General features: G+C 40.4%; 1 protein-coding gene across 3 annotated transcripts in view; it reads left to right on the forward strand.

The window, feature by feature from the left end:
• Usp31 (ubiquitin specific peptidase 31) overlaps nucleotides 1-25,109 on the forward strand; it is a 76,635-nt gene that overhangs the window by 41,849 nt on the left and 9,677 nt on the right. For 2 of the 3 annotated variants that reach the window (XM_087209109.1, XM_087209106.1), the window contains exons 6-15: nucleotides 1,099-1,243; nucleotides 5,438-5,618; nucleotides 8,354-8,465; nucleotides 8,964-9,058; nucleotides 10,521-10,598; nucleotides 11,245-11,374; nucleotides 15,086-15,205; nucleotides 17,487-17,712; nucleotides 22,713-22,871; nucleotides 24,615-24,767. In XM_087209109.1, coding sequence (XP_087065235.1) covers nucleotides 1,099-1,243; nucleotides 5,438-5,618; nucleotides 8,354-8,465; nucleotides 8,964-9,058; nucleotides 10,521-10,598; nucleotides 11,245-11,374; nucleotides 15,086-15,205; nucleotides 17,487-17,712; nucleotides 22,713-22,871; nucleotides 24,615-24,767 — 1,399 coding nt within the window. The remainder of the gene's footprint in view (nucleotides 1-1,098; nucleotides 1,244-5,437; nucleotides 5,619-8,353; nucleotides 8,466-8,963; nucleotides 9,059-10,520; nucleotides 10,599-11,244; nucleotides 11,375-15,085; nucleotides 15,206-17,486; nucleotides 17,713-22,712; nucleotides 22,872-24,614; nucleotides 24,768-25,109) is intronic. The other variant, XM_087209107.1, reaches the window with a different exon arrangement.

Consider the following 25,109-nt stretch of genomic DNA (forward strand, 5'->3'; position numbering starts at 1 on the left):
AAACACTATGGCCATTAAATTCATTAGAAGGAAATGTGCCAGAAACATTTCTTCTGGGGCCACCAGCCCTTTGTCTCATAGAATTGAGCACCTTGTAGAACATTCGGGCTGGTAGGAAGCATTCTGGGGTCTAGTGCCATCCTCCCACCCTATTTGAAGAAGGAGGCCCAAAGAAACCATGCGACTTGTTCAAGGTCACACACAGGGCTGGTTGGTGCCAGGCTGAGACTGGGACCTCCTCAAGCTCAGTCTCTGCCTTCTCACTAGACAGTGCTGCTTAGCATGCAATGAAGATTGTAAATGTCTCCATTGTTTTTCTTGCCATCTTTTGATGTTTGTTTCATTGTAAAATACTTAACCATTTCAGGAATATAATTTAGAAAGTGAAAGAATTTACTACCAAGTATCTTAACATTAAGGTTACTAACTTTAACACTGTGTTACACAGTATTCATTCAGATGTTTTAGTGGGTATACTACATTATTTTATAAAAATAGGTTTATTTACAAATTTTCTTTGCATTTTTAGTTGCTTAGTTCTTTCCTTGTTAGTGCAAATGTATGTAACTTAACTCTTCAGTAGTTTTAGCATTCTAGTAGGGCTATACTACATTTAAGTAGTTTCTATTATTGGGTATTTGAGTACATTTCATTTTTTTCCAATACAAATATCTGTGGTTATTTGACACTTTTAACTTAAAAAGAGGGAAATTTAGTGATGGGAGAAAAGTCTCAGGGTCACAGATAGAGGCTGAACAGTTGTGGAACCTTTGGCAGGTCTCTGCACCTCTCTGCCCCTGTGAAGCAAGAGGCTAGACTTTATAATCTGCTTCTCTTCCGCACCAAACTAAAAGGAACTTTGGATTTAGTGCCATAAGATTCTGAAATCAGAATTTATTGATAGACAATTACAGAGGATATTGTGCTTCTAAGATTCTCTCATTAGAGGCAAACAAGATGCATCCCATAAGATATTTCAGAGCCTTCTCAGTAAACTGCCAAGTTCTGACAGTTTGGAAAAGTTCATAGTAGAATTGGGAGATCATTTCATATTGAATTCCCAGGTACCCAACTATTTACATTTTTCCCATTTTTTAGATTGTGTTAACAGAAATGTACTATGATGGATTCCATCGTTCATTTTGTGATACAGACGACCTGGAAACAGTCCATGAAAGTGACTGCATTTTTGCCTTTGAGACTCCAGAAATATTTAGGCCTGAAGGAATTCTCAGTCAAAGAGGTAAATTAGCACCTGTTTCCAAATAATACCACCTGAGTTTGCAGGTTTGGCAACTTTCTACCCTTTTGGATATTATATGATGGAATAAATCTGTTTTATTGTGGTAAAGTGCACGCACTAGTGTCCTGATTTTCGTTGTCTTTTGTCTGACAAGTTGGTTTTTTTGCTTCCAATAAAACCCCCATTTCTCCTACGGCCAATAGTGATGTATCTGCACCCCAAACTTGATTCCTCTTTATTGAATATCTAACCCTCAGCTGCCCATTGTATAAAGTTCTTTGTGATACTTCATAGAGGCCTTACTTCACCAACTTTTTCTCTCCCTACCTGTGCAGGTTTTCTTTAAGCTACTTTCAGTCTCGTGTGCGTGTGTGTCTGTCTCTGTGTTTTAATATCGCTCTTCCATTCCTTATGCTTTACTCATGAAGACTGTTTCAAGTACCTTTTAAAGATACTTTTCCTGAACTTACACAGAGAGCAAAGTTGATCACCTTTTGTATCATCCTCACACTTAATAAGTCACTATTCTTGTATTTTATTCGTTTTTTGTTTTTGTTCTGTATTTATCTCATTTCCTCAGGGATTTGTGTTTCTCATACTTGGCTGTTCATCAGAAATAAAAATATTAATAAATAAGTTTAAGACGGAAAACCAGTAGAAGAGTTAAATCCCAAAACTAGTTTTTTAAAGGGGAAAAAAGCTGTCACTAACAAGCTAGCTAAAACTTTTGCTAGAAATTCTAAGAAAAAATTCTAAGAAAATTCTAAGAAAAAGAGATATTTAGACTGGGTAAGGTGCTGAAAATGCAAAGATAAATGAGATAGTTTCTCCCTATAAGGTGGAGGTCTTGTGTTACAGATATAGTGTCCTTTCATATGAAAAAAAAATTTATGAAACAACATTTTACTTAAAGAATACATATAAAAAACAGTGACTTTAAAATCAAGAATTTTAAAAAAGCTTGTCTACTATATTCATTATTTAATATTGTTTGACTGTTTTATCCAGTGCAGTAAGATAGGAAAAGCAATAAGGAATGAATGTTAACTCACGGTAGTTATTGTCAGAGCTGTAATGTTGAGAAGTTTCTATCTTGTTTGTTCAGGCATGAAATAGAGAAGACAGATTTCAGATTAAAAACAGTGTCAATAAGAAATGACAGTAAGGGCCGGGGATTTAGCTCAGTGGTTCTGCCACCTGCCTCACAAGTGCAAGGTCCCAAGTTCGATCCCCGGTACCAAAAAAGAAAAAAAAAGAAATGAAGGTAAGAAGAATGGGATGGAGAGGGGTGAGATCTTGTCTTGGAACAGACCTGACAGAACGCACACTCTAGAAATTACCCATTGAATTTGAGATTCCTTTAATTGTCTCAATGTTGTTAACTTTTAGTTGGGCTGGTTATTAGTAATGGCTTTGAAGCCTCTGTTCTTAACCTAGACTACATACCAGAATCATCTGAGAAGCTTAAAAAACAAGAAGAACAGATGCCTGGAACCCATCTTTAGATCAATTAAGTCATTTTTTTTTTTCTGAGGAATGATCAATAAATGATGTTGAACATCTTTTCATGTGCTTGTTGGCCATTTATATAATCTATTTGGAGAACTTTCTATTCAACTTTTTTTTCTTTCTTTAAATTTCATTGAATTTTTGTTGAGTTTTAGGAGTTCTTTATAAGCCCGTGTATGTAATACTGGCCCTTAGATAAATGATTTGACAGTATTTTATTCCATTCTGTGGTTTATCTTTTCACTTTCTTCATAGTTCATTTGCACAAAAGTTCTTAATTTTGTTGAAATCTAGTTTGTCAGTTTTTTCTTTCGTTGCTTATGATGTGCTGTCTTATTTAAGGATCAGTGGCCAAATTCAAGGTTATAAAAATTTGCTCTTAGGTTTTCTTCTAAAAGTTTTATAGTTTTTGCTCTTAACTTTAGTTTTTGCTCTTAACATTTTGAGTTAATTTTTGTGTGTGGTGTGAGGTAGGGACCTAACTGCATTCTTTTGCATGTGTGTATATTCAGTTATCCCAGTTGCATAAACAGCCCTTCTTTCCTCATTGAATGGTCCGTGGTACCCTTGTCATAAGTCTTTATTTTAGTTTCTCTTTCTTTTTACCCTCTGTTTTCATAGGCCTCTAGAACTCCATAGTTTCTGATCCCTTTTTGTGATTTTGTACATTACGTTGGTCAGGTTTCTCCACTGCCAGTTTAGTATTCAATTTTGTCTGGTCTACTCATATTTACATTATTATTTTCTAGATAGTTTAGTTTGATTTGGTTTTGATTTTCTTTTGGCCCAGTAGCTTATTTTTTTTAATCTTCTGGTCATTGCATTTTCATTCATATGCTTTTGTTTGTTTAAATTATTTTCTAACCTCATTGCAGTACAACACGTGTGTGTGTGTGTGTGTGTGTGTGTGATCGTGTGTGTGATCTACCCATCCATATCCAGTCATTACCTTGTCCAGAGATTCTTCTTATGGATGTGTTGAAATGATCTTTTTTCCTCCTTTGTCTTTTCTACCACACCGGAATTCTCTGCAATTGTGATTATTTTTGCTTTATCTTTCTATACCCAGCAGTTCTTAACACACAGCAAGAGCCTAGCTAATGATTGTTCAACTGAAAGTTCCTCAACATTCTCTCCCTCACCCCTGGTTGTTTAGGGTTAACAGTAAGTTTCTATTCATAAATGAATTTAGGACATGGCAAGTTTATCATTCTAACCAGAGAGGGCTTTTGTTGGAAAGATATACCCCTTATTTAATGTTGTTAGCTTCTGCTCTAAAGACCCTATGAATATTTTATTTAATGCATAGGAGGCATAGGAGGTTACTACTTCCTCACTTTGCAAGTGAGAGAGCTGTGACTTAGAGAGGTTAAGTCATTGGCCCCAGGCCTTACAACTGATAGTAGACAGGTCTGTAATTTGAGCTCAGAGTTTGATTTCTGTGCAGTCAAGTGCAGTCATCTTCTTGTGATTTCTGTGCAGTCAAGTGCAGTCATCTTCTTGTGATTTCTGTGCAGTCATCTTTTTGTCTTAGGAACCCTGATCACTTCTAGGAAGAATAAGTCTTCCTACCCGTACCTCTGCCAAGAACCTGGGAAATGAGGCCATTACTTCCAGTTCAAATTCCTGTTATCTTTTTCTCATTCCAAACTTTAAAACAGTTATGAAGTAAAATCTATTCTTGTGCCTTTTGTGATTTCTTTATAGTATTTAAGCTTAAAAGTCCTCTTCCTTCTAGTAACTTGATAATCAATTTTTTAATTTTAGTGTCTCTGTGTTTTTTAAAACTATCTGGAATTTATTTTGGTTTTAACTATATACTTATAATTTCAAATTGCTGTGATCATGCTGTGTCTTAATAGTAAGTCTTGTATTGCTGGATATTTAGGTTACTGCCAGAATTGTGCTATGAATACTTTTGTGTAAGCCATTTTTGTTTTATTTTCCTTGAGGTGTTATTACTTATGACAGCAACAGTGTAGTTTCTTCTGTTCTCCAGTTTCTTCGTTCTCCTTCCAAAGGATTAAAGAAACAAACAGATACTTACTTAGGCGTTTATTGACTAGGTGCAGAGCCTTGGGCTGGGTGCAGATTTGCTGGGTAGCTCTTATGTTGGGGAGCTCTGCTTTAGAATATTATGAAGACCATTACACCACCAAACATAATGTTTGTTCACTTTAATGTGGATTGACCCAACCTTGTTGGTTTTATTAAAATTGGCAGTCTTATAATGTGTCTGGGTCTGGTAAGTGCAGTTTTATCTTTTTTTTTTTTATAGCATCAGGGACAAACAGCAATTGGAACATTGTAGACTACACCAACTGTTCTTGTCTTAATTTTTAAAAAATGTATTTCATTGCTGGTTATGGGATCACACTTTAAATTTTATTGGTGGTTCATCTAAAACTATCTGGCATTCTGTCCTTCAAAGACTATCTGGCATTCAATGAAGTGGAGGGTTTTGATTTTTAGTTTTTAAAAAAGGGTAATTTAAAGGAAGTAATAGGTGATAAAAATTATTTTTATGGCTAGATAAGTAATCTTATACTAGACTATTTGTTCCTATTTTGGATTGCAGTTTAAATTATATAAAGACAGTTTCTTAGTTTTTCTTTTGAGTAAATTTATTTGTAATGAATGAAAGAAATTTGAAGAGAGATAACAAGCTGTTTTATTCTATTTCAGGAATTCACTTAAACAACAATCTGAACCACTTAAAATTTGGCTTAGATCATCATAGACTGTCTTCTGCTACACAAACAACAGCAAAGCAAGGGAAAATGGATCAGCCCACCACCAGAGCAGGAAGCGACAAGATCGTCCTGTTGGTGTGTAACAGAGCCTGCACTGGGCAGCAAGGGAAGAGGTGAAGAAAGCCAACTTATTTTCCAATAAATACTAAGACTTTAAAGGTCAAATGCCTTCAAATGTTCTAAAAGGGAAGGGGTGAAAAATTCTTACTTTTAGTAGTTTTAGCCCTTCTAAATATCTGCACCTCATTTGGAGAGTTAGGGGGGAGAGTGTAAAATTAGGGCAGCAGAATCTGAGTGAGAAGGGCTCTCAAAGCCCATCTAGGTTTGAAGGCCCCTTTCAAATGCATTTTAGCTCTGGCTCTTGCTCAAAACCTATATCCAGGTACTTTCTTGATAGATTTTAAAAGCCCAAAACATTCTTCACTTATCTCCTTGGTTGGTCCATGCCCCACAGTGCTCCTCGTTCTTATGTCTTCAGTGGAACTCTTTATCTTTCCCTAATAAAGCTGGCCCTCTAATGTTTCCTGTCTTGACAGATGGCACCACTATTCATTCAGCTTTGTAAATCAGAAATTTGGGAGTCAGAAATCTCTCTCAAATCTTTCTGCTGCCTTCTCTAAGAAATTACGGGAGATTTAGAATGCCTTTTAAAGTAACCTTTATCACAACAATATTGTGGCCTTAGTAGTAACAGGAAGTGTTTCAGGGAGAAAGGACTCTTATTTTTTGAATATTTGTCAGGATAGCCTTCATCTGAACCTTTAAAACTTTTGCTTTGAAATAGGTTCTTTGGATGGTCAGTAACATAAATGGAAAATGTGTTGATGCGTGTATTTATGATATTTGTTAGTAAAAATGTTACTTTTTACAGCATGTCAGACACTGTTCTAAACCCTGGGGAATGCCACAACGAACAAGATAGACAGGGACTGCGTCCTTCTGGAGCTTGCGTTCTAGTTAGGAATGCATTTAAACAAGGAGACAGGTTTAACTTGAGACATCGGTCACCGTGTGGAAGACATCAGCACAAGCTGGAATGGGGGGCGTTGAGGGGCCGGCAGGTCTTAGAAAGGGAACTCACGAAGACGTCCTAAGGGGCTGTAGCTGCTCCACGCCGGGGTGGGGGTGGGGCTATGCGAACATCCTGGAGAGGATCCTGTGTAGAGGGAACACTGGCTGCAGTCGTCAGGATTAGGAATGAGGCATGTTTAAGGCACAGAGGAAGGTAGTTTATCCTGTGGATTTCTCTCCGCATCCCTTGAGAGTGAGGACAGTGTCTTCACAAGCTTAATATTGCATAGCCTCTTATATAAGAAACCCCAAGTTTAAATAATTTAAAGAGCAAAATAAAAGATAGTAAGAAACAGGGAGATACATCTTTTGCAAATGGGAAGGGGATCTAGAAATGGAGGGAAGGAGAGATGAGGAGGAAAAAAAGAATTAATATGTGTTACATACATGTACCAAGTTCCCGTGATGAATGTGATTGTTTCGTCCTGCAAACAAACACTAATAAAAAAACAGAGTGAAGATAATGTCACATGAAAAATACAGTTAGGTTACATGGAGCTCATTTCACATCAGTAGTTTTCAGGTGGATAGGTTCACTGTTAAGTACTACTATGAGGTAACAGCTAAATGGGTATTGGGAATGAGTTCTTGGTGATTTTAGCGCTTCTGCTTCAGCCTGGTCCTGAGCCAGAGTTAATTGGATAAATTATTCATTCATTCATTCATTCATTCACATCAACTATTTTCTAGGCATTGGCTGTTCTGGTTTACTAGGATAAGTAAACCACAGTTCTTGCTGTCAGATAATGCAGTCTGTTGGTGGAGACAGCAATGTAGAAGGCAGTTACAGCACAGTGTAGTTAGTGCTGTGGTCCCCACAAGGAACACACCAACCAGGTGCTTCCTGGAGAAAGATAACTGCATTGGATCATCATGTGGATGAGTAGGGGACAGCTTAAAAGGAGGGTAGAAGGGCTGTTCCAGCCTTAGTGAGTGACCTGAAACAAAGACCTGGATGTGTGAGAGAAGGACATACTTAGAGATCAGCACATAGGTTTAAATAACTAGGGTAGTGGTGGTGAACCTTTTAGAGCATTCAGTGATACAAACAGCTTGCTGTCGCACATGTGCCAAGGTTCGCCACCACTGGACAAGGGCATGGATGAAAGTTGAGGCTGGACTAGTGGTCCTCAACTTCCGTTGCATATTAGAATCACCTGGGGCTCTTGAAACAAAACAAAACTCAGTCTTTGGGCCACATTCCAGGTAATTTCATTAGAATCCCTAGGGGCTGGAGTTGGGCACCACTTTTTTGATGCTTCTTTGGTGCTTTCAGTGTGCAGCTGAGACTGAGAACCTCAGCACTGCCTCTGATTCTATAGCACATAGAAGCCTGGCCGAGGCCAGACGGCTCTGGTCTAAGGCTGGAGCTGCCTGGCAGTGTTGCTTGTTGCCTCCCTTATTGTCTAACTACCAGGTAATGACTGCCTGCCCATCAGGTCTTACAGGCTTACCTGTTCCTGTGTCACCTCTCTCCTTGTAGGCTTGACACTCTGTGTCCCAGACTCCTGGCCACTCCTACCTCCTTTCCTCCTTGTCTCTCAATCCTTTTCCCTTGCTACCTCATAGCCTAGCATTAGTCTCCCTAGAAGCCATTTTGGTGTATAAGCTATTCAATTTTAGCTAGAAATCTAAGTTTTTCTTTTGACCTTTTCATCATCTCTTTGTGAGTTACCATTGAATTTCCTGTTTGAATTCTGTCCTAAACCCAATTATATTGTCCTTCCATAATGGATTGCTGTCCTTTTAAGGTGATCACAGTATTTATGTGTGATAGATTTGGACTGCCTTTTGTCCTGCACTTGGAGAAGACAATAGCATGGGACCTTTTACAGAAGGAAATCTTGGAAAAGATGAAGTATTTCTTGAGGCCTACTGTTTGCATTCAGGTGTGTAACTATTTTGATATTTCAGCAGAGCATACATGTGTATCCAGTGAGGAAACAGTCATTACAATGAAATTTGAATTTGTTTTGTTCAGATTTTCAAGACTGAGAACTTAACTGTCATTTTATAAAAGGAGCTAGTTGGTTGTTGTGGGATTTTCCTTGAACTGTTGTGTCTTCTTTTATAATATTTATCTAACAAAGTTCAGTATGTGCTCAGCTTGGAGAAATTATAGTAGAACTTTTATTTATACATTTAAATTATTGCTATGTTAAAGTGTCTGTGGAAGACCATTAAGTTAATGTGCAGTGCAAGTGGTGTATTACTTGTTTTCTGTAACATTTAATATGTAAATTGCATTTGGGTAAATCATAAAGTATATTAAGACGGCTCAACAACCTAACAGTATTATAGAGAAGCATTTTACAGAACAGTTTGCTATAATGCCACATGCCCTTAAAGAGAAATTGAGTCCAGTTTCCGTTGGACGTTTGATGCAGGTATGTCCATTCAGTTTGCGTGTGGTCAGTGTTGTGGGAATAACCTACCTGCTGCCCCAGGAGGAGCAGCCCCTGTGCCACCCGACAGTAGAAAGGTAAGAAAAAAATCACCTTCTAGAATTTCACATACGCTTGTGTACAATTTAAAGTGATGCATTATATGATTCCTATGTAAGTGTGTTAGGTGTTTTAAGTTCATTTAGAAATTACTTAGTTTTTAATTCATATTTAAGTATGAAGTGTATGTACTTTGTTACAATTAGAAAAGTCACGGAGCACTCAGGAAAGCAAATTAAATATGTCCTGGGACTGCAGATAAATTACACTGTTGTGTTTATCAAGATTGTTTTCCAGAGCAGCTTTTTTTTGGTACCGGGATCAAACTTGGGACCTTGCGCTTGTGGAGCAGGCAGCAAAACCATTGACCTAAATCCCCAACCTCCCAGAGTAGCTTTCTGTGCGTGCCTTGTTCCTCTCAGAAACCCTGAAAGGGTAACTTGTGGCCTAAAAGATAAAGCCCAAGTTCCATAGTACAGGAAACTTCACCCTTTGAACTCTGATTATTTCCCTTTTGTCAGACCTTGCCTTTTCTTTCCCCACTACCCTAAACTTTCTACAGTATCAAAGGACTGCTTGAAAATCCATACTATTTTATATGTGTGCCTTTGCGTGTGTGGTTTCCTGGGTCCATCGCTCTTTCAAGCTTTTACAGTATTTCTCTTCCTCCCATGGATTCGTTCTCTTTGCTACTTCATGCTTTCTATGTATTTTATTATGCTTATTGTTGGTCTATTGTATTAATAAAATTATATTATATGTATATTGATATATAGATTGGAAATTCATGTTTTTATTATGAATTTTTCAACAGATATAGTGTCTGCATTTCAGGATTTAAATAAAATATACAACATAGTTTTGTTTGAAAGCCCCCTTGATTTTAGAGACGAGAACAGATTAGATTATAATTCAAAATATTGTACAGCATAAGAAAGATTAAATGAGTGATATTAACTGTGAGTGCTAAAAGGTTTTCTCAGGAGATGGCAGTGGCCAGTGAGCAGGGGCGGAAGGTGTTGCTTTTATGAGGGAGGGAGGAGGGAGGCGCAGCATAGGTCCACGTGGGCACCAGTGTTAAGCTAGGAGTGTGGAGCAGGTGGAGAAGTGGGAGATCAGGCTGTTCTGGGAAGCTCTTGTCCAGTCTCTGTGTGGGTAAGACATTGGGCAAAAGTTGAAATGAAAAGCGTGATTGAGGGCAGCTTATAATGGGACACCAGTTTTTCCCAATCTTCTTATTTCTCTATTGGGAATTTTTTTTTTTTTTTTTGTACCAGGGATTGAACTTGCGCTTGCAATGGAATTTTAATTTAAAGATTTTTCATTCCACTTGTAAATTACTTACTGAATCCAAGTGCATAATAGTCTCACTAAAAATGTTTTCTATTGGGGAACTATGAAGAAGATTTTTCAGTAATCACAGGATTCTAGGTAAGAATATAATCACATTTAAGTGAAATCATTTTTTAGATGGTAATATGTGGTTTCCCTATTCCATAGGGCATTAAAATCTTGTGGACCAGGTGGTACTGCTCATGTGAAATTAGTAGTAGAATGGGACAAAGAGACAAAAGACTTGTGAGTATTTTTTAACTTAATATTTATTCATTCATTGTTTTAATTATTTTAGTAGCACACCTTTGATCTTCCAAATTATCTGAAACATAAATCTCTCACCTCTTTAGCTAAGTTTCCTTTCCTGTATGGTCTTCCTATGTGAAAATCTTAGAACATTTATCTGCTGCTGACAGAGAAGCCATATACTTATTAACTACTATATAGGTACAATTACTTTTATTTTTATTTTTATTTAGTTATTTATTTTTTATTTGGTACTGGGGATTGAACTCGGGACCTTGCACTTGTGAGGCAGGCGGCGGAACCACTGAGCTAAATCCCCGGCTCTACTTTGATTTTTATTACTGGCTCATCAGCTCTAATAAGCTATGTCAAATGTATGCCCTTAGATACAAAGGACAGAAATGATTTAGTCAGCACTGTTTGTGGATAATCCCAGAAAAATTATCTTCAAGTTAGTTCTTAAGATAACTTTGCAGATGGAGAACATTTTAGAACATGTAGAAGGATTGGATGACCACTTTTGCTTTCTTAAACATTGATCTTTTTGGTTATGAATTCATAGCTATTTTGTAAAGCTACAATTGCATTTTTGTGTCTTTCCTGTAAGAAATTGTCTGATAACTGCTTTGTCCTCTAACTGCAGCTTGTTTGTAAATACTGAAGACGAATACATCCCTGACTCAGAAAGTGTCCGTCTACAGAAGGAACGTCATCATCAGCCTCAGACCTGTACTTTATCCCAGTGTTTCCAACTCTACACCAAGGAGGAGCGGGTAAGAGACTGGGCATCATTTCTTGGGTGCTGAGGATGGTAGGTAGGGGGCATGACAAGATGACAGTGAAGAAACAAAATCTGCCCCAGAAAACTCCCCAGCATTTTGCGTTTCCATAGGTTTATGCACATGCAACCTTCATCTTAGTGCTGCTCCTTTTAAGACTTTGACAAAAAGCAGTTTAGATTTTTGGTAGATTGGAATGCTCTAGAAATGAATCTTTGTCATTTTTTTCTTTTTAATGGTTGATGATTTCTTTTCTATTTAGAATTTTTATTTTCCTTAGTGACAAAAATCAGTGTTTTTCAACTTAGAACTTAGGTGTGAGGGACCCATTTAAATTTAATTAAAGTAACAAAAAATTAGAAATCTTCTTCCTTAGTTGCATGCCCCCCATTTCAAGTGTTCAGTGGACACGTGTGGACAATGGCCCCTGTACTGAACTGTGCAGGCACAGAGTTCTTTAGGACAGCAGTGCTTTGGAATACTGAGCCCAGTGCTTTGCAGCCGCTAGGGACTCAATAAATATTTAAGTGAAAGGACGGACAGATAGAGCGATAGAAAAGTCTCTGTGTGTGAGGCCTAGGCATGTGTGGTCTTAATGTGCCTTAAGAAACCTTGGCAGGACCGGGGAATTAGCTCAGTGGTTTCTCCGCCTGCTGTACAAGCGCAAGGACCTGAGTTCGATCCCCAGTACCAAAAAAAAAAAAGAAACCTTGGCAGAGCACTTGGAGTTTATCTAATCTTGTATTGGATGTTTAGGATAATGACTTTGAACATTAGTATTTAGTCTTCACTCCTGTACATAAGAGTACATATTCTTTACTCCTGTACTCCTGTACAATTTCAGGATCAGAGAGTACTTTAAAACTAGTTTTCTAATGGTTGGATCTGTCTCCCTAATTTCAGATGGGTGATTGCTCTGAATACCTTCCATTTTGAGGGGCTTGCCTACACCATTTTTTTCTTTGGATAACTCTGACAGTGACTGAAGTTAACCTGCAATATGTCTCCTGGTTACTACAACTGAGATAGTGCTCTCTCTCAAGTTTGTTCATACTCAAAACTCGCAATTTTCTTCTACTTTTCTTCAGATATTTGAAAAATTTTCTTGCCTCCAAGCTATTCGTAGTAGTTCCTTTAATAGTTTTTCATGAGACATGGTTTCTCAGCTTTGGGCTTTATAAAGTAGCTGGCTTTTAAAGTGACTGACTGTAGACTGTGTGTGGCACCCTGTTCTATTTATCGCTTGGGAGATAAATATGTGATTTGGGAGATGTTTGAGAATAATGCCACAAAGGTTAGAGGTGAGCAGGTCTATTAGATGACACCACTGGTGTCCACAAACATCTCACTGACCTAGAATGATTAGTTGATGCTTGCAAGATTTCAGAGGGATTCATTCATTTAAGTGGAAGCAAAGGTCCTGGGGTAGCACGGACCTTGGTATGGTTATAAAACAGAAATGAGGCTGTGTGACTGGAACATCAGAGGTAAGGGAGAATTAAGACAGTATGAGCTCCAAGAGAGCAGCAGTTGTCTTTCTAGTGTTCTAGAACAGTGCTTGGCACATGGGAAATGTTCAGTAAACATGTACTGGATGCATGAGTGGTACTTGGGAAGTTCAATATTGGGGCCAAAATAATACTACAAACATAGAAGAGGAGGAGGAAGGACTTAGCTATCAGTAGGCTGCATGGTAGTTACTTTGGGTGTAGCTGTCTACATGCTCAGTATTGATCAGCACTGCCACATGGGCATGAGCCACTGTCATGCTGCATGACAGGCATTAGAAACAGTGCCCAGAACTACGATGGTGACAGCACTGCTCTTTAATTGCTTAAATATTCACTTTAAGAGATGGCAACCTGGGACATTAATGTGCGGGGAGTGGGGTGCCTGGAAGTCATGCCTAGCAAACTTTTGACAAAGGAGGCCTTAAGGGATCTAATAGTTAATTTCAGGCACTTGCTGTTGACAAGGTATTGAACTTAATTTTCTATAAAAGGCAGAGTCTAAAGATGGCAAATGTCAGGGAGCACGCTTTTGTTCTGAATGTGGAAGACCTTTGTGGCAGGCCATCTGAAGATGGGATTACTGTCTGCTGAGCTAACTCCCTTCATTGCCAGGTAGTCAGTATTGGGCCCAAAATAGCAGTATAAATACAGACGAGGAGGAGGCGGCGGGATGGCAGTGTGGTCTGCAGGCCTGGGAGCTTTTCAGCAGCATACAGTGAGATCAGACAGAAACTTTCAGAGCAGTTAGACATTGTCCCAGTATTCTTACTGTATTTTATGAAAGTATCTGTTTGTAATATATTAGAATTAGGTAAACAAAAACCTGTTTCTTCTGTATTACAAGATTGGGTTGGATGGTCATGTACAGGGGATTTTGATATGTCACATAGAGATGTGGGCTTACCAGATGGCAGTTTAGTTGCAGTCTTTCTGATTTACGTCCATCTGCCTAAAGTTCTGTCTGTCCCTATCTTTCTTGCAAACATGACTTGTCTCCTTGTCATGAAAATAAAATGTACTTAGTTCCGTTTGTCTTTGAAGTTATGATACCAGTCTTTCTCCTCCTTTGTTCTGCCCAACCTTACCTTAAGTGCCCCCCGTACCCTGCCCCTGTCATATCTCTGACTTGCATTTTGATACTGTTCTCCGCAGTTCTTGGAGGCCCCTCATTTGTTGAGTTCAGCCTCTGCTCAGGCTGCATTGGATCTCTGCATTGGATGTGGCACTGATGACCACTCATTGCCATTCTTTTCCTTGCATGTACAAAGGAAACGCTTCTAATTTGCCCATTTTTCTGACTGCATCTGTAGGCTCTGGTGCCCTCCATGTTTTGGTATTTCTCTTAAAAAGAGGCATTCTCCACAATCTGTCCTTGGCTCCTTTCCATTTCAATGCGAAATGTCATCCATTCCCAGAGCTTCCTTTACCTCATTATATTGATGATCCCAGATCTGGTGTATCTTCTGAAGACAGAATGAATTTCTCATGTATTAGCATCTCTGAGTTAATACATCCTCATCTTGAAATTGTCCCTTCAGAGATGACATAAGTGGATTTGGGGGCCTCAGATCGATGTTTAGAAAGATTTTGTTGATAGCAGGAGGGGAGGATTATTTGGAGAATTCAGTGCTTAGGGGAGAAACAGGATCGATGAAGTCCAGATGACAGAATGAGTGAGGACTTGAAGTGAAGGTGGTGTTAGTGGTTATGCAGAGGAGGAGACAGGCGCAAGAAATGGCAGAGGGAGGATTACTTTGGACAGACATGGAGCAAGAGAAGGGAAGTGGGAAGGGTTTGGAGTTGGCATGATTCTGTGTGTTCCATCTTTGGTGGGCAGCCTTGGTGTTTGCTAAGATAGGACATCAGGAACAGAAGGAGGGTCTGTGTTGATGGAAAGATGCCGAGTTGAGTTTGAGGGTACGCTGACTCTGGGGTGCTTCTGTGACACCTAACATCCTCTCTGAGGTATTTACCAGTTTAATTGTTCCTCTTTGAAGGAAAATCTGGTCAGCACACGTTCCGGTACAAACTGCTCAAGTGCCACCTGTGATTGTGTTTGTTATTCCTCTGGCTTCCTCATGGGCAGTTTCCAGAGAGATCCTGAGTTGTCTCAAGGCCTGGACAAGAAGTCTAGCTGTCTCTCAAGGCCTTGCATGAAGCAATGCGTAACAGAAGTCATGCTCCTTGTTTTCAGCTTGCCCCAGATGATGCCTGGCGTTGCCCACACTGTAAGCAGCTGCAGCAGGGGAGCATAACACTAAGCCTGTGGACTCTGCCCGATGTGCTTATCATACACCTCAAGAGATTTCGCCAGGTAAGGAAATCTCCTGTCACAAGGAAAGGCTAGCGTGACTGGGTTTCCTGTGCCCTCCTGGTGGTGGTGTGTGGGTTCTTTAGTGTCCCTGTTTGGTCCAGTCAACCTGTCTGGGTATATGCAGACACATGTTTGCCCCTATTTGGGGTTGTATTTTGTTCTTTCCCAAAGCAAGCTTTTTTGTTCTTTTCCCAAAGCTTGAGCTTTCTGTGACCCTTTAAAGTCCTAAATATTTTAGTTTATATTGCAGATATTTTACTTTGTCTTGAGAGTTTGCTTTAGACTTGTAGATGTTTTGCTTAAAGTTTGATATGTTTACTTGGGGTTAAGAAAAAAAAGTAGAGATTCTTTCTGGGGGAGAAAAAATTCTATTCCTACCTAATGTAATAATGAGGGTCCTCCTGCTCCCAAGGAGCTGTTGCATCATTGAGATGAGTCATAAACGCATACAGAGAAGATAAGCTCTTTGTTGTGTTGCTTCGTGTATCAGTTTTTCCAGAAAAACCTGTCTATTCCTTGAGGTCACGATTCTCTCAGACAGCCCTGATGTAAGAAAGGTAAACAGGAGGTGAGCAGAGTCTGCAGGTCTGGCTTTAAGGATGTCTGTGAAGGATAAGAGGTGTTTTCCAGGTGAGGTGGGAGCTGTGATGCTCACTTATAGTGGCACAGGAAACAGTGTCTGCAGAGTCTGGGGCTCAGAGGACCACAATGCTCACATGAGTCGGAAAGCTGGCCACTCGGGCTGGTGCTCCAGAGGGTGGAATGGTGATGGAGCTGGGGTTGTTTTGGAAAGGTCGTTCTGGCTCCTGTCTGGAGAGCTGATGAGAGAGAGACTATAAGAATGAAGCCGGGGGAGTAGGAGGAGGCAATGGAAGTCATCTAGGGAGGGCTGCTGTTGGCTTGGTATAGAGCTGTGGCCCTGGAGTTAGAGATGTGAATCAGCTTGAGCCATGCGCAGGACCTCTGAGGAAGCAGAGTGGCAGGGGTGACACATGGCCCCAGAGGCCAGGGCTTTTGCATAGGGATTCAGTGTTCAGCATACTTCCACTGGGCTCCACAAGGGGAAAGCTGGTTGAGGGTTTGGATGCCAGCCTTCTCTGTCTGGTTCTCCCCTCATGGACTGACTTCCCTTGCTCTCTGTTTCTTTTGGAGGCACATCATCTCCCTTCCAGAAACCTGGAACTGAGTGTCGTCTTTGACTCTTCTCTCTTATCCTTCCTACCGAGGCAGTCACTTGCAGCTTGGGTGTGCCTCTCCATTGAATCTTTGTGTGTCTCCCTCTGTTCATTCCTGGTGTTACCCTGCCAGTTCAGACTTTTTGTTTGCAGCTGGTCCCAGTTACAGTGTTTTAAAATTGATCTCTTAACCTCTGTTACTCTGCTTTCTAACGTGACAGAACTCCAGTTACGTCACCTCCTCCATAAAAGCCACAGTGCTTCCCCCTTCACTACAGAATAAGGTCCACAGTCTTCAGCCTGGCCTTCCTGACTATTTAGAACCCATTCTCCTTTCTTTTATGAATTTTTTCTTCCCTTAATAGATCTATAGCTCCTTGGGGTTGACATATCTATGTCTGATTAGTTTTATAAAGCTCCCATTGACACAGGCCACAGGAAACATGTAGTAAATGTCTGTTCAACTAGTGGTTGGCTTTCAAAGGATTATCCTGTGCTCTTAATAGAAAGTAAAAATTGCTCAAGATTTCAATTAAACGGATGTATGAGGCTAAGTCAGTGTGAACTGGTAATGTATTTGTTGGAGGAAGGAGGAAAGAGGCACTGCTTATTGAGTGGCTCCTCTGGGTCAGCCACTAGATGTGTCCTTCGTGTAGTTACCACTCCACTAATTTTCATGCCTCTGACAGAGGTATCAGGATAACCACCCGAAATTGTCCATTATTTTGTAAGTTGAAAACCTGAACACTCATAACAGATAAAGAAATGAAGACTCAGAGAGGTTCATTTACTCTCTGTATATAGATTCTTACTGGCTCCATTTTAGTTGTATTAAAACATGTTCCATTAGACCACTGGTGACGAACCTGTGGCACATGTGCCATAGTGGGCTGTTTGTATCATTGAAAGCTCTAAAAGGTTTGTCATCACTGCTCTAGACAGTTGAAACTCTTAGTCTGTTTCCCTTATTACAGTGTGTGCCTTGGGAAACGTTAGATAGGTGACTCAGACTGCTTTAGCGAATAGCGTCCACATTCTACACTGAACTGATCTGCCATCTACGTGCATTAAAATATCATCAGAACTTGTTTTTCTTCTTGTGACAGGAAGGAGACAAGCGTATGAAACTTCAGAATATGGTCAAGTTTCCCTTGACTGGCCTGGACATGACACCTCATGTGGTTAAGAGAAGCCAGAGCAGCTGGAGTTTGCCATCCCATTGGTCCCCATGGAGAAGGCCCTATGGACTCGGGAGGGACCCTGAGGACTACATCTATGACCTGTATGCTGTGTGCAATCATCATGGCACCATGCAAGGGGGGCACTACACAGGTCTGCAGTGTGAGAGGCCGTATGTCTGTGCTGACATTCCTTGAGGCGGGTTTTGCTCCTAGTAGGGTTACTTGGCTTCAGAACTTCCCTTTCTCTTCCAGTGGGCAGTGTACCAGTTGTGAGGGTGGTTTCATCCTCCAGGTCTCTACCTAAGAGCAAGAGTATTACAGACCCTCTTTGTCCTGAGTTGGGTCATTTAGTAGTTAACAGATTGGACTGGAGAATGTGTGTATGAGTAACTCTGTCTGCTCAACTGGGGATTCACTCTGTTTATCCCATTTGCACTCCTCATTTAAGGGTTCGCTTTACTTCTTTGAGATTCTAGCCTCTGCCTTACTTAGAATGACTTAGCCACTTTTATGGTGTCTTTATTCTTTTTGTTCTAAGGGAAATTTACTTTTTCATTTACAGAAGCAACTCTGTTCATCATATGAAATTTAGAGATTAGAGAGAGGTGGAAAGAAGATCATGATCCATGGACTTACCACTAAAGATAACCATTGCTAAGATTTAAAAAAATTGTGATAATGTATACGTAAGAAAATTACCATTTTAGCCATTTTAAATGTATAATTCAGTGGTATTAAAGTACATTATTTTACAACTATCATCATTCTTTATCTCCAGAACTTTTTTCATCTTTTCAAACTGAAATTCTATACCAGTGATGGCGAACCTTCTAGAGCTTTCAGTGATAACAAACAGCCTGCTGTGGCACATGTGCCATAGGTTCACCACCACTGCTCTATACCATTAAAGGATAATTTCCATTCTTTTCTCTTCTAGCCCCTGATAGTACCATACTCTTTGTCTTTATGAATTTGACTGGGTACCTCCTATAAGTGGAATCATAACAGTATTTGTTCTTTGTGACTGGTTTATTTTATTTAGCATAATGTCTTTAAGGTCCATCCATGTTGTAACCTGCATCAAAATTTTCTTCCTTTTTAATAAAGGCTGAATAATGTTGTGTTGTATATAGGTAAGACTTTGCCTGTGGCATATACTGCCAGTGTTTTCTGTAAATTGTTGCTATTATTTTACACTGTTGTCATTATATTGGTATGTTCTATTCAAGGGAACATTAGGCACGTCACATTTAGCTTGCAGTGGCCTCTGTCACATTAGGGATGAATATGTCTCAACCTCTTTCTTCAGGAGTATAATCAAGTAGGGGAGACATCGATAAAGTAAAACTTGCAGTAAGAGTGGTAGCTTCTGTGGTGGAAGTCTGAACAGTGGGTAGGGGCAGGGGACCAGAGGAGGGAGTGGTCACAGAGGTACAGCATTTACCATAGTGACCCTAAGATTATCTCACCTGGGGTGTTATAGCTGTCTTAGTGTGTATAACTACTCTTGATGTTCAGATGGTGAAATTGCCCAACACCACATTTCTTAGATGTATCCCTATCATCTAACACTGATGAATATCTTTGTGTGCATGCACTTTTTCTGAATTTTAGTTCTGAATTTCCTTGAGAGTTTTGGAAATGGAATTGTTAGATTAAGCATATGCAAAACCACTTGAAGGCCAGGCAGATTTTAGGGCGTCTTGCCTGGACATCTATTTATATGAGAGTTGAAGTGAGGACAGTGCTGTTAGTTTGATTTATTTGTATGGGCGGCCAAGGACTATGATTTCTGCATCCTTTATACTCAATATATTCACACAGTACTTCTCAAGAACTTTACTTCATCAGTTCTGTGGTTTCTGTAGCAAGACCCTGGCACACTAGTGCTGACCATATATTTACAAAGGTAAGGGGAGATAAAAGGGCTGTGCTCCCCAAGACTCTTTCCTTAGCAGTTAGCCATGGACACTGACCGCCCCCCCCAACCCCCCCGCCATCACCAAGGGAAAGGGCCTGACGGCCTTCCCAGCCCTTCAGGAGCCCTCTTCCAACACATTCTCCCTCCCCTCCTAGGACAGGGCTCAGGAAGATGATTGGATGCCATCTCTTACTCTGAAAATCTTTTTTGTTCAGTCTCTTTAAATATTTAGATGATGCTGGCAGCACTTGTTTGTGAGATGAATAACCTCAACTTTTCAGTGTGTCATAGTGCAACAGTTTGGTCAGCCTCCCCTTGCCCTAGGAAGACTTGCAAGGAGAAACGGAATGATAGGGAGGTTCCAGAGGTGCTCTGACTTCATAGAAGACTAATTAGTAGACACATCTTAGCCTTGTACTTTGACTTAAAACCATTTGAATTATGATATTGTATTTGGTGTCTTATGTATTTTATGTTTATATTTTGTGAGGGCCACTTGTATAAAAGTTCTGCTACTTGGACTTTTGCTTTTGTGTCATTACTAGTAATATGTTCTTTGATAGTGAGTCATGGAATTATATGCTAATAGTCTCTTAGAATGAAAAAGGGCCTACAAGTAATTTAATTTCATCGATTATCTGATGTAATTTCATTGATTACCTGGTGTACCATTGTGGGCATTCTTGATTGATATTTATCCAGCTTAAGCTTTGGTAAAGAAGTCATTTTCCATTTATAACAGTTCCTCAGGAAAATATAGACTGGCTTGTGATGTGCTTTTGAGCAAGAAATTTTGGGGAAAAATAGGACAGTGCTGGGTTTTAGCATATCCTTTTGCCCTTCATTTAGAACAGTCTTTGGAAAATGCCTCCAAACCCTTGGAGGCAGTATAATTTAGTGAAAGGTGCTCAGGTTAGAAGCCAGATCCATCTTTCCGGCTCTGTGATGCTGTCCAGGTGACCTTGTCTGACCTGAGTACCACAGTGGTAAGCAGAAAGTTAGCATGACTGCCTCATAGGACCCCTTACCTAGGAGTTACTCAGATAGTTTCTATATTATTTTCCCTTTCCTTTACTTAAGCTATACTGCTGGTTGTCTGGTATATAAAATATTTACAGTCTTAGTTTAGTGTATACTTCAAATACTCTCAGCATTGTTGAATTAAAGATGCTGGATTTTTAACTTTTCATTTGGCATGTTTATTCTGATGTGTTCTTTATTTTGCCCTAGTTTTAGCTGTAATTACATGATATGTGTATGGCTGACTTATGCAAGGATTCTAAACAGTGCTTTTCAAACCTTCTGGGATGAAGACTTTGTTTTTTGTACGAAATGGTTTTCTAATCCTTCATGAGCCAGTACTTTTGTAAAAACAATAAAAACACTATAGCAGTATCAGGTTGCTCTAAAAGCTTTTGAATGCTTCTCTCTGTTTTTGGTGCCTCCCTTGTGGACAGATGCCAGTCTGTGCCGCAGTTCGAATGGCACTGACCTAGAAAACATAATCAGAAGGTAGTGCTGGGGAGGAAAGCAAACAGAATGGTTTTTGGCAGATACATTATTTGCTCCAAAATGAGTTACTGTGCTTCCACGCCATAACTGAAAACAAATCATCCTTAAGGAAAATAGACTGAAACTAGAGCGAGGTTATTGCACCCCCTTATCTTGGGTTATAGCTCCTACCTTACATTCTGCTCCCACTCACCACTCCAGAATAGGAGCTCCCCTGCCAGCTGGAGCATTTATACATCAGCCTGACCTGACACCATTGGCCAAGCAAGGTTTAGCTCTGTTTGCTGCTTGTATCTCCATTTCTCCCCAGTTCTGGCTGTGGAGAGTCCTTAGCTGCAAATGACATTTTCCCCATGTTCATAGATTCTTTCTCTGATCTCCTTTTGGGCACCTGTCTGTTATAGTAACCCTTCCTTGTCTGGGGCCCTTTCATGTCTTAGGGTTCTCTGCTTGCTGAAGTTGTGTGGCTTGTTGAGGGATTCACTTCTAGTACCTCTCAGGACCTTACATGCTCTGCCCCTGGGGCCATACTAATTCTGTTTAGTCTGGCATTGGGCTAGATATTCTGGTACTCATTCGATCTTACTCCAATAAATGGGTATTTTTAGAAAATGTGATGGTAACATGCCTTTTTGGATCAGTCTTATAAGACTCCTTGAAAAGTCCTTACAGGGTGACTTGGCTTCATGAACTCTTAAGTTTGCCTTGCAGGGGAGGTGTGTTTGAGATTAAACACAGGACTTTTGCATGCCAAGCCCACGCCTCCAACTGCAAACTCTTTAAATTTTTGTTGATGCTTGAATGCTCCATTTCTATTCCAAGTTTAGAGTCTGAACTGAAGAGAAGGCCTCCTACATTCATGAGCTTACATGTTCTCAATTTGCTAGGGAACTCCTATGAAGTATTGTTAGAAGGTAGAGCAGAGGTTTAAGTGAAAGCTCAAGGATCAGAGAGACTGGAAAAGAGCTAGGCTCCGCCCATCACCAGCTGTGTGACCATGGGCATGACAGGTAGTGTTTTTGGACTTCTAAATTGAGAATAATAGTAAAACAAGTCTTCAAGTCTTAGAATTAAAATGAGGTGCTTGGCATAAGTGTTAAACAGAAGTTAGATGCTGGGTTATTAATATTATTTTTATTTGTATTATTTTGTATCTCTAATTAAACACTAGAATGTTAAATGCTTAAATTAAGGTTTTTAACTCTGGCACTATTCACATTTTGACTTTATAATTCTGTGTTGTTCTGTACATTGTAGAATGTTTAGCCGCATCCCTTGCCTCTACCAGCTAAATGCGGGTAGCATGCTCCTATCCAGTTGTGTCAATTAAAATGTCTCCTGCAGGGCAAAATTGGCATAGTTTTTTTTTTTTGGTACTGGGGAATCAAACTCGGGTCCTTGCGCTTGCGCAGCAGGTGGCGAAACCACTGAGCATTTAATCCCCGGCCCTGCATAGTTGAGACCCAGTGGTTTAAATAAGTATGTTGTATTTTCTAAGATGAAATCGAAATGTGTCTACTTGGAATAATTTGGAATTTCTCAAAATATTTTGCCTGAGAGTGATACGGAATTTGGACTCTTTTAAACTCTGTGTTACTATGTGTAGGCTTAAACAGTTCTTAAATTAATTATATTACCGGAAGAGATGGTGTCTGTGGGTAAAAGGGAATGGTGGGTGTGGTTTCCACCTGGTACTGACTGTGGGCTCCTTTTGGCAGCTTATTGTAAGAACTCTGTGGATGGTTTCTGGTATTGCTTTGATGACAGTGATGTGCAGCAGCTGTCAGAAGACGAGGTGTGCACACAGACAGCCTACATCCTTTTCTACCAAAGGCGGACAGCCATCCCGTCATGGTCGGCCAACAGCTCAGTGGCAGGTAAGACTGACTCCTGTTCTTCGTCAGTTTTTTCCAAAGCAGAAGATTATAATTCATGGTCCAGAGGATCTCAGAAGGCTTCATGACTGTCAGTTTGATCAGATTAATTCTCATGTTTCCCTTTAATCTGGAAACCCACATGATTGCAGCCAAGGACGTGAGGGTGGACTGTGAGGGCACCTGTGGGCTGCAGAGCTCATGTGGAGATGGGGCTCAGAGCCTGTGCTGCTTCCCTGTGGTGATTCCATGAGTGTGTGGAGAAGCTGCTCTGAAACCTCCACCTTGGGTTACCTCAGTGCTTGTTTCATCTGAGCCACGTGATTGTAACACCTACCTTGTGGGATCATGGTACTCACTAAATTAGGTAAAAGTATGTGAAGAACACTTTGTAAAGGGGGAAACTATTAAAAATAGTCTTTTTTTCCAATTCAGAGGTTGAGCTGTTTTGTTAGGAGGATTGAGGGGTATAATATTAGGTGGCTTGTGTTTAGTTGCATGGTATCCAGCCTGTTCCATTAATAAACAGAGCAGTGGGGCTGGGGAATTTAGCTTAGTGGCACCACACCTGCCTCCTAAGCACAAGGTCTTGAGTTCCATCCCCAGTACTGGAGGGGGAATAAAATAGACCAGGGAATCCCGACACACAGTATGTGTGCAGCACACATAATCCAAACAGGGTGCATATGTTCCTGATTCAGAGTTTGACTGTAAGAGAACACAGCAGAGGACTGTAAAATGGTAAAGTGTCAACAGGATAGGTGACAAAATGGTAATGCCTACCCCTCTCCCAGCCTGTGAAGACTGAATTCAAAGCAGCTGAAAGGGAGCTTTACTCAAGTCAAGTGACCCCTTGCTAGAGCCAAACCCCACCCAGTCTGTAGCTGCTCATTTCCTGACAGGAAGTCGGAGCTCCAGTGCTCTAAGGCTTCCTGTGGTTTCCAGAGTTGTGCTTACAAATGACACACTGTTGAGGTGTACTTGAGACAGTACGCCTGCTTGAAATTGTAGTCAATTTCAAGAGCACTTTCTGTTGTCTTAATACATATTTAAGGGCATCCCGAAAACAGACAGATTGACACATAGCTATGTATATTGTGTGTATTATTATGAAATGGTTAAACATTTCCATAGGGAGTGGGAGGATGCAGCTCAGTGGTAGAGCACTTACTCACATGTGCTAGACAAGCCTTGGGTTCTGTTCCTAGCACTGTCCCCCTGCCCCTTAAATTCCATAAGGCAGTTAAGCTAAGTGTTGTTGTTTGTTCTCTCCTTGAATTAGAAATATTACCGCTAGGGCCGGGGATTTAACTCAATGGTTTCGCCACCTGCTGCACAAGCCCAGGAACCCAAGTTTGATCCCCAGTACCAAAAAAAAAAAAAAGGAAAAAAGAAATATTACTTGTAGTGTGCAGAATAGTGCCTGGCCTGTAAGTGCTTAATGTTTATAGAATGGATAATGTGTGAATGACTGTCTATATTCCATTTTCCTGCCAACTCTTAAGATTCAGACATTGCATTCTGAGGTGTGCTTCCCTATCCTTGCATTTATTACTCCTGCGAATCTTGTGTGTTGGAGCTGCCTTCTGTTTCTTCATCTTCTGTTTGGCTGTGGGAGTGTACATCAGCCCTACGGCGAGAATGTCAGGACCCGAAGCTCAGCTGTGGCACCTTCCCAAGGGTATGTGCAGTGCAGTCTGACTGTTGGATCCTGGCTGACCACCATGCCCACCTCCTTTTCTGCAGGCTCCACGAGTTCTTCCCTGTGCGAACACTGGGTGAGCCGGCTCCCAGGGAGCAAGCAAGCCAGCGTGACCTCAGCAGCTTCTTCCAGACGCACCTCCCTGGCCTCACTCTCAGAGTCTGTGGAGATGACTGGGGAAAGAAGTGAAGATGATGGTGGGTGTGGGTTTTGGTGACAGATTTCCAAAGTGGCAACCGACTGGCATAGCACCAGGTCCCTCAGGTTTATGAACTAAGTCCCAAGAGATTGTGGGAGGACTGAAAGGGGGCTATAGTGAGTGTGGCTGCATAGCTGTGGGTCATGATCATAACAAATAACATTTTATATAAAGAGGGTTGTTGTCTTTTCCTCTGTGATCCAGGACTTTTTACTTCTACTTCATTATTTTCCACTCTCATAGTCTAGTGTTCAGACTCAAGCTTTAACTCTGTATAATAATGTACACATTTTTTTCCAAAGTGTTTTTAAAAATCCTCAGAATGGCTTTAAAGGTTTAG

This window comes from Heterocephalus glaber, unplaced genomic scaffold, assembly GCF_053883595.1.
Source record: "Heterocephalus glaber isolate CG9 unplaced genomic scaffold, H.glaber_assembly_v1.0 deba00000943, whole genome shotgun sequence".
Taxonomy (NCBI): Eukaryota; Metazoa; Chordata; class Mammalia; order Rodentia; family Bathyergidae; genus Heterocephalus; species Heterocephalus glaber.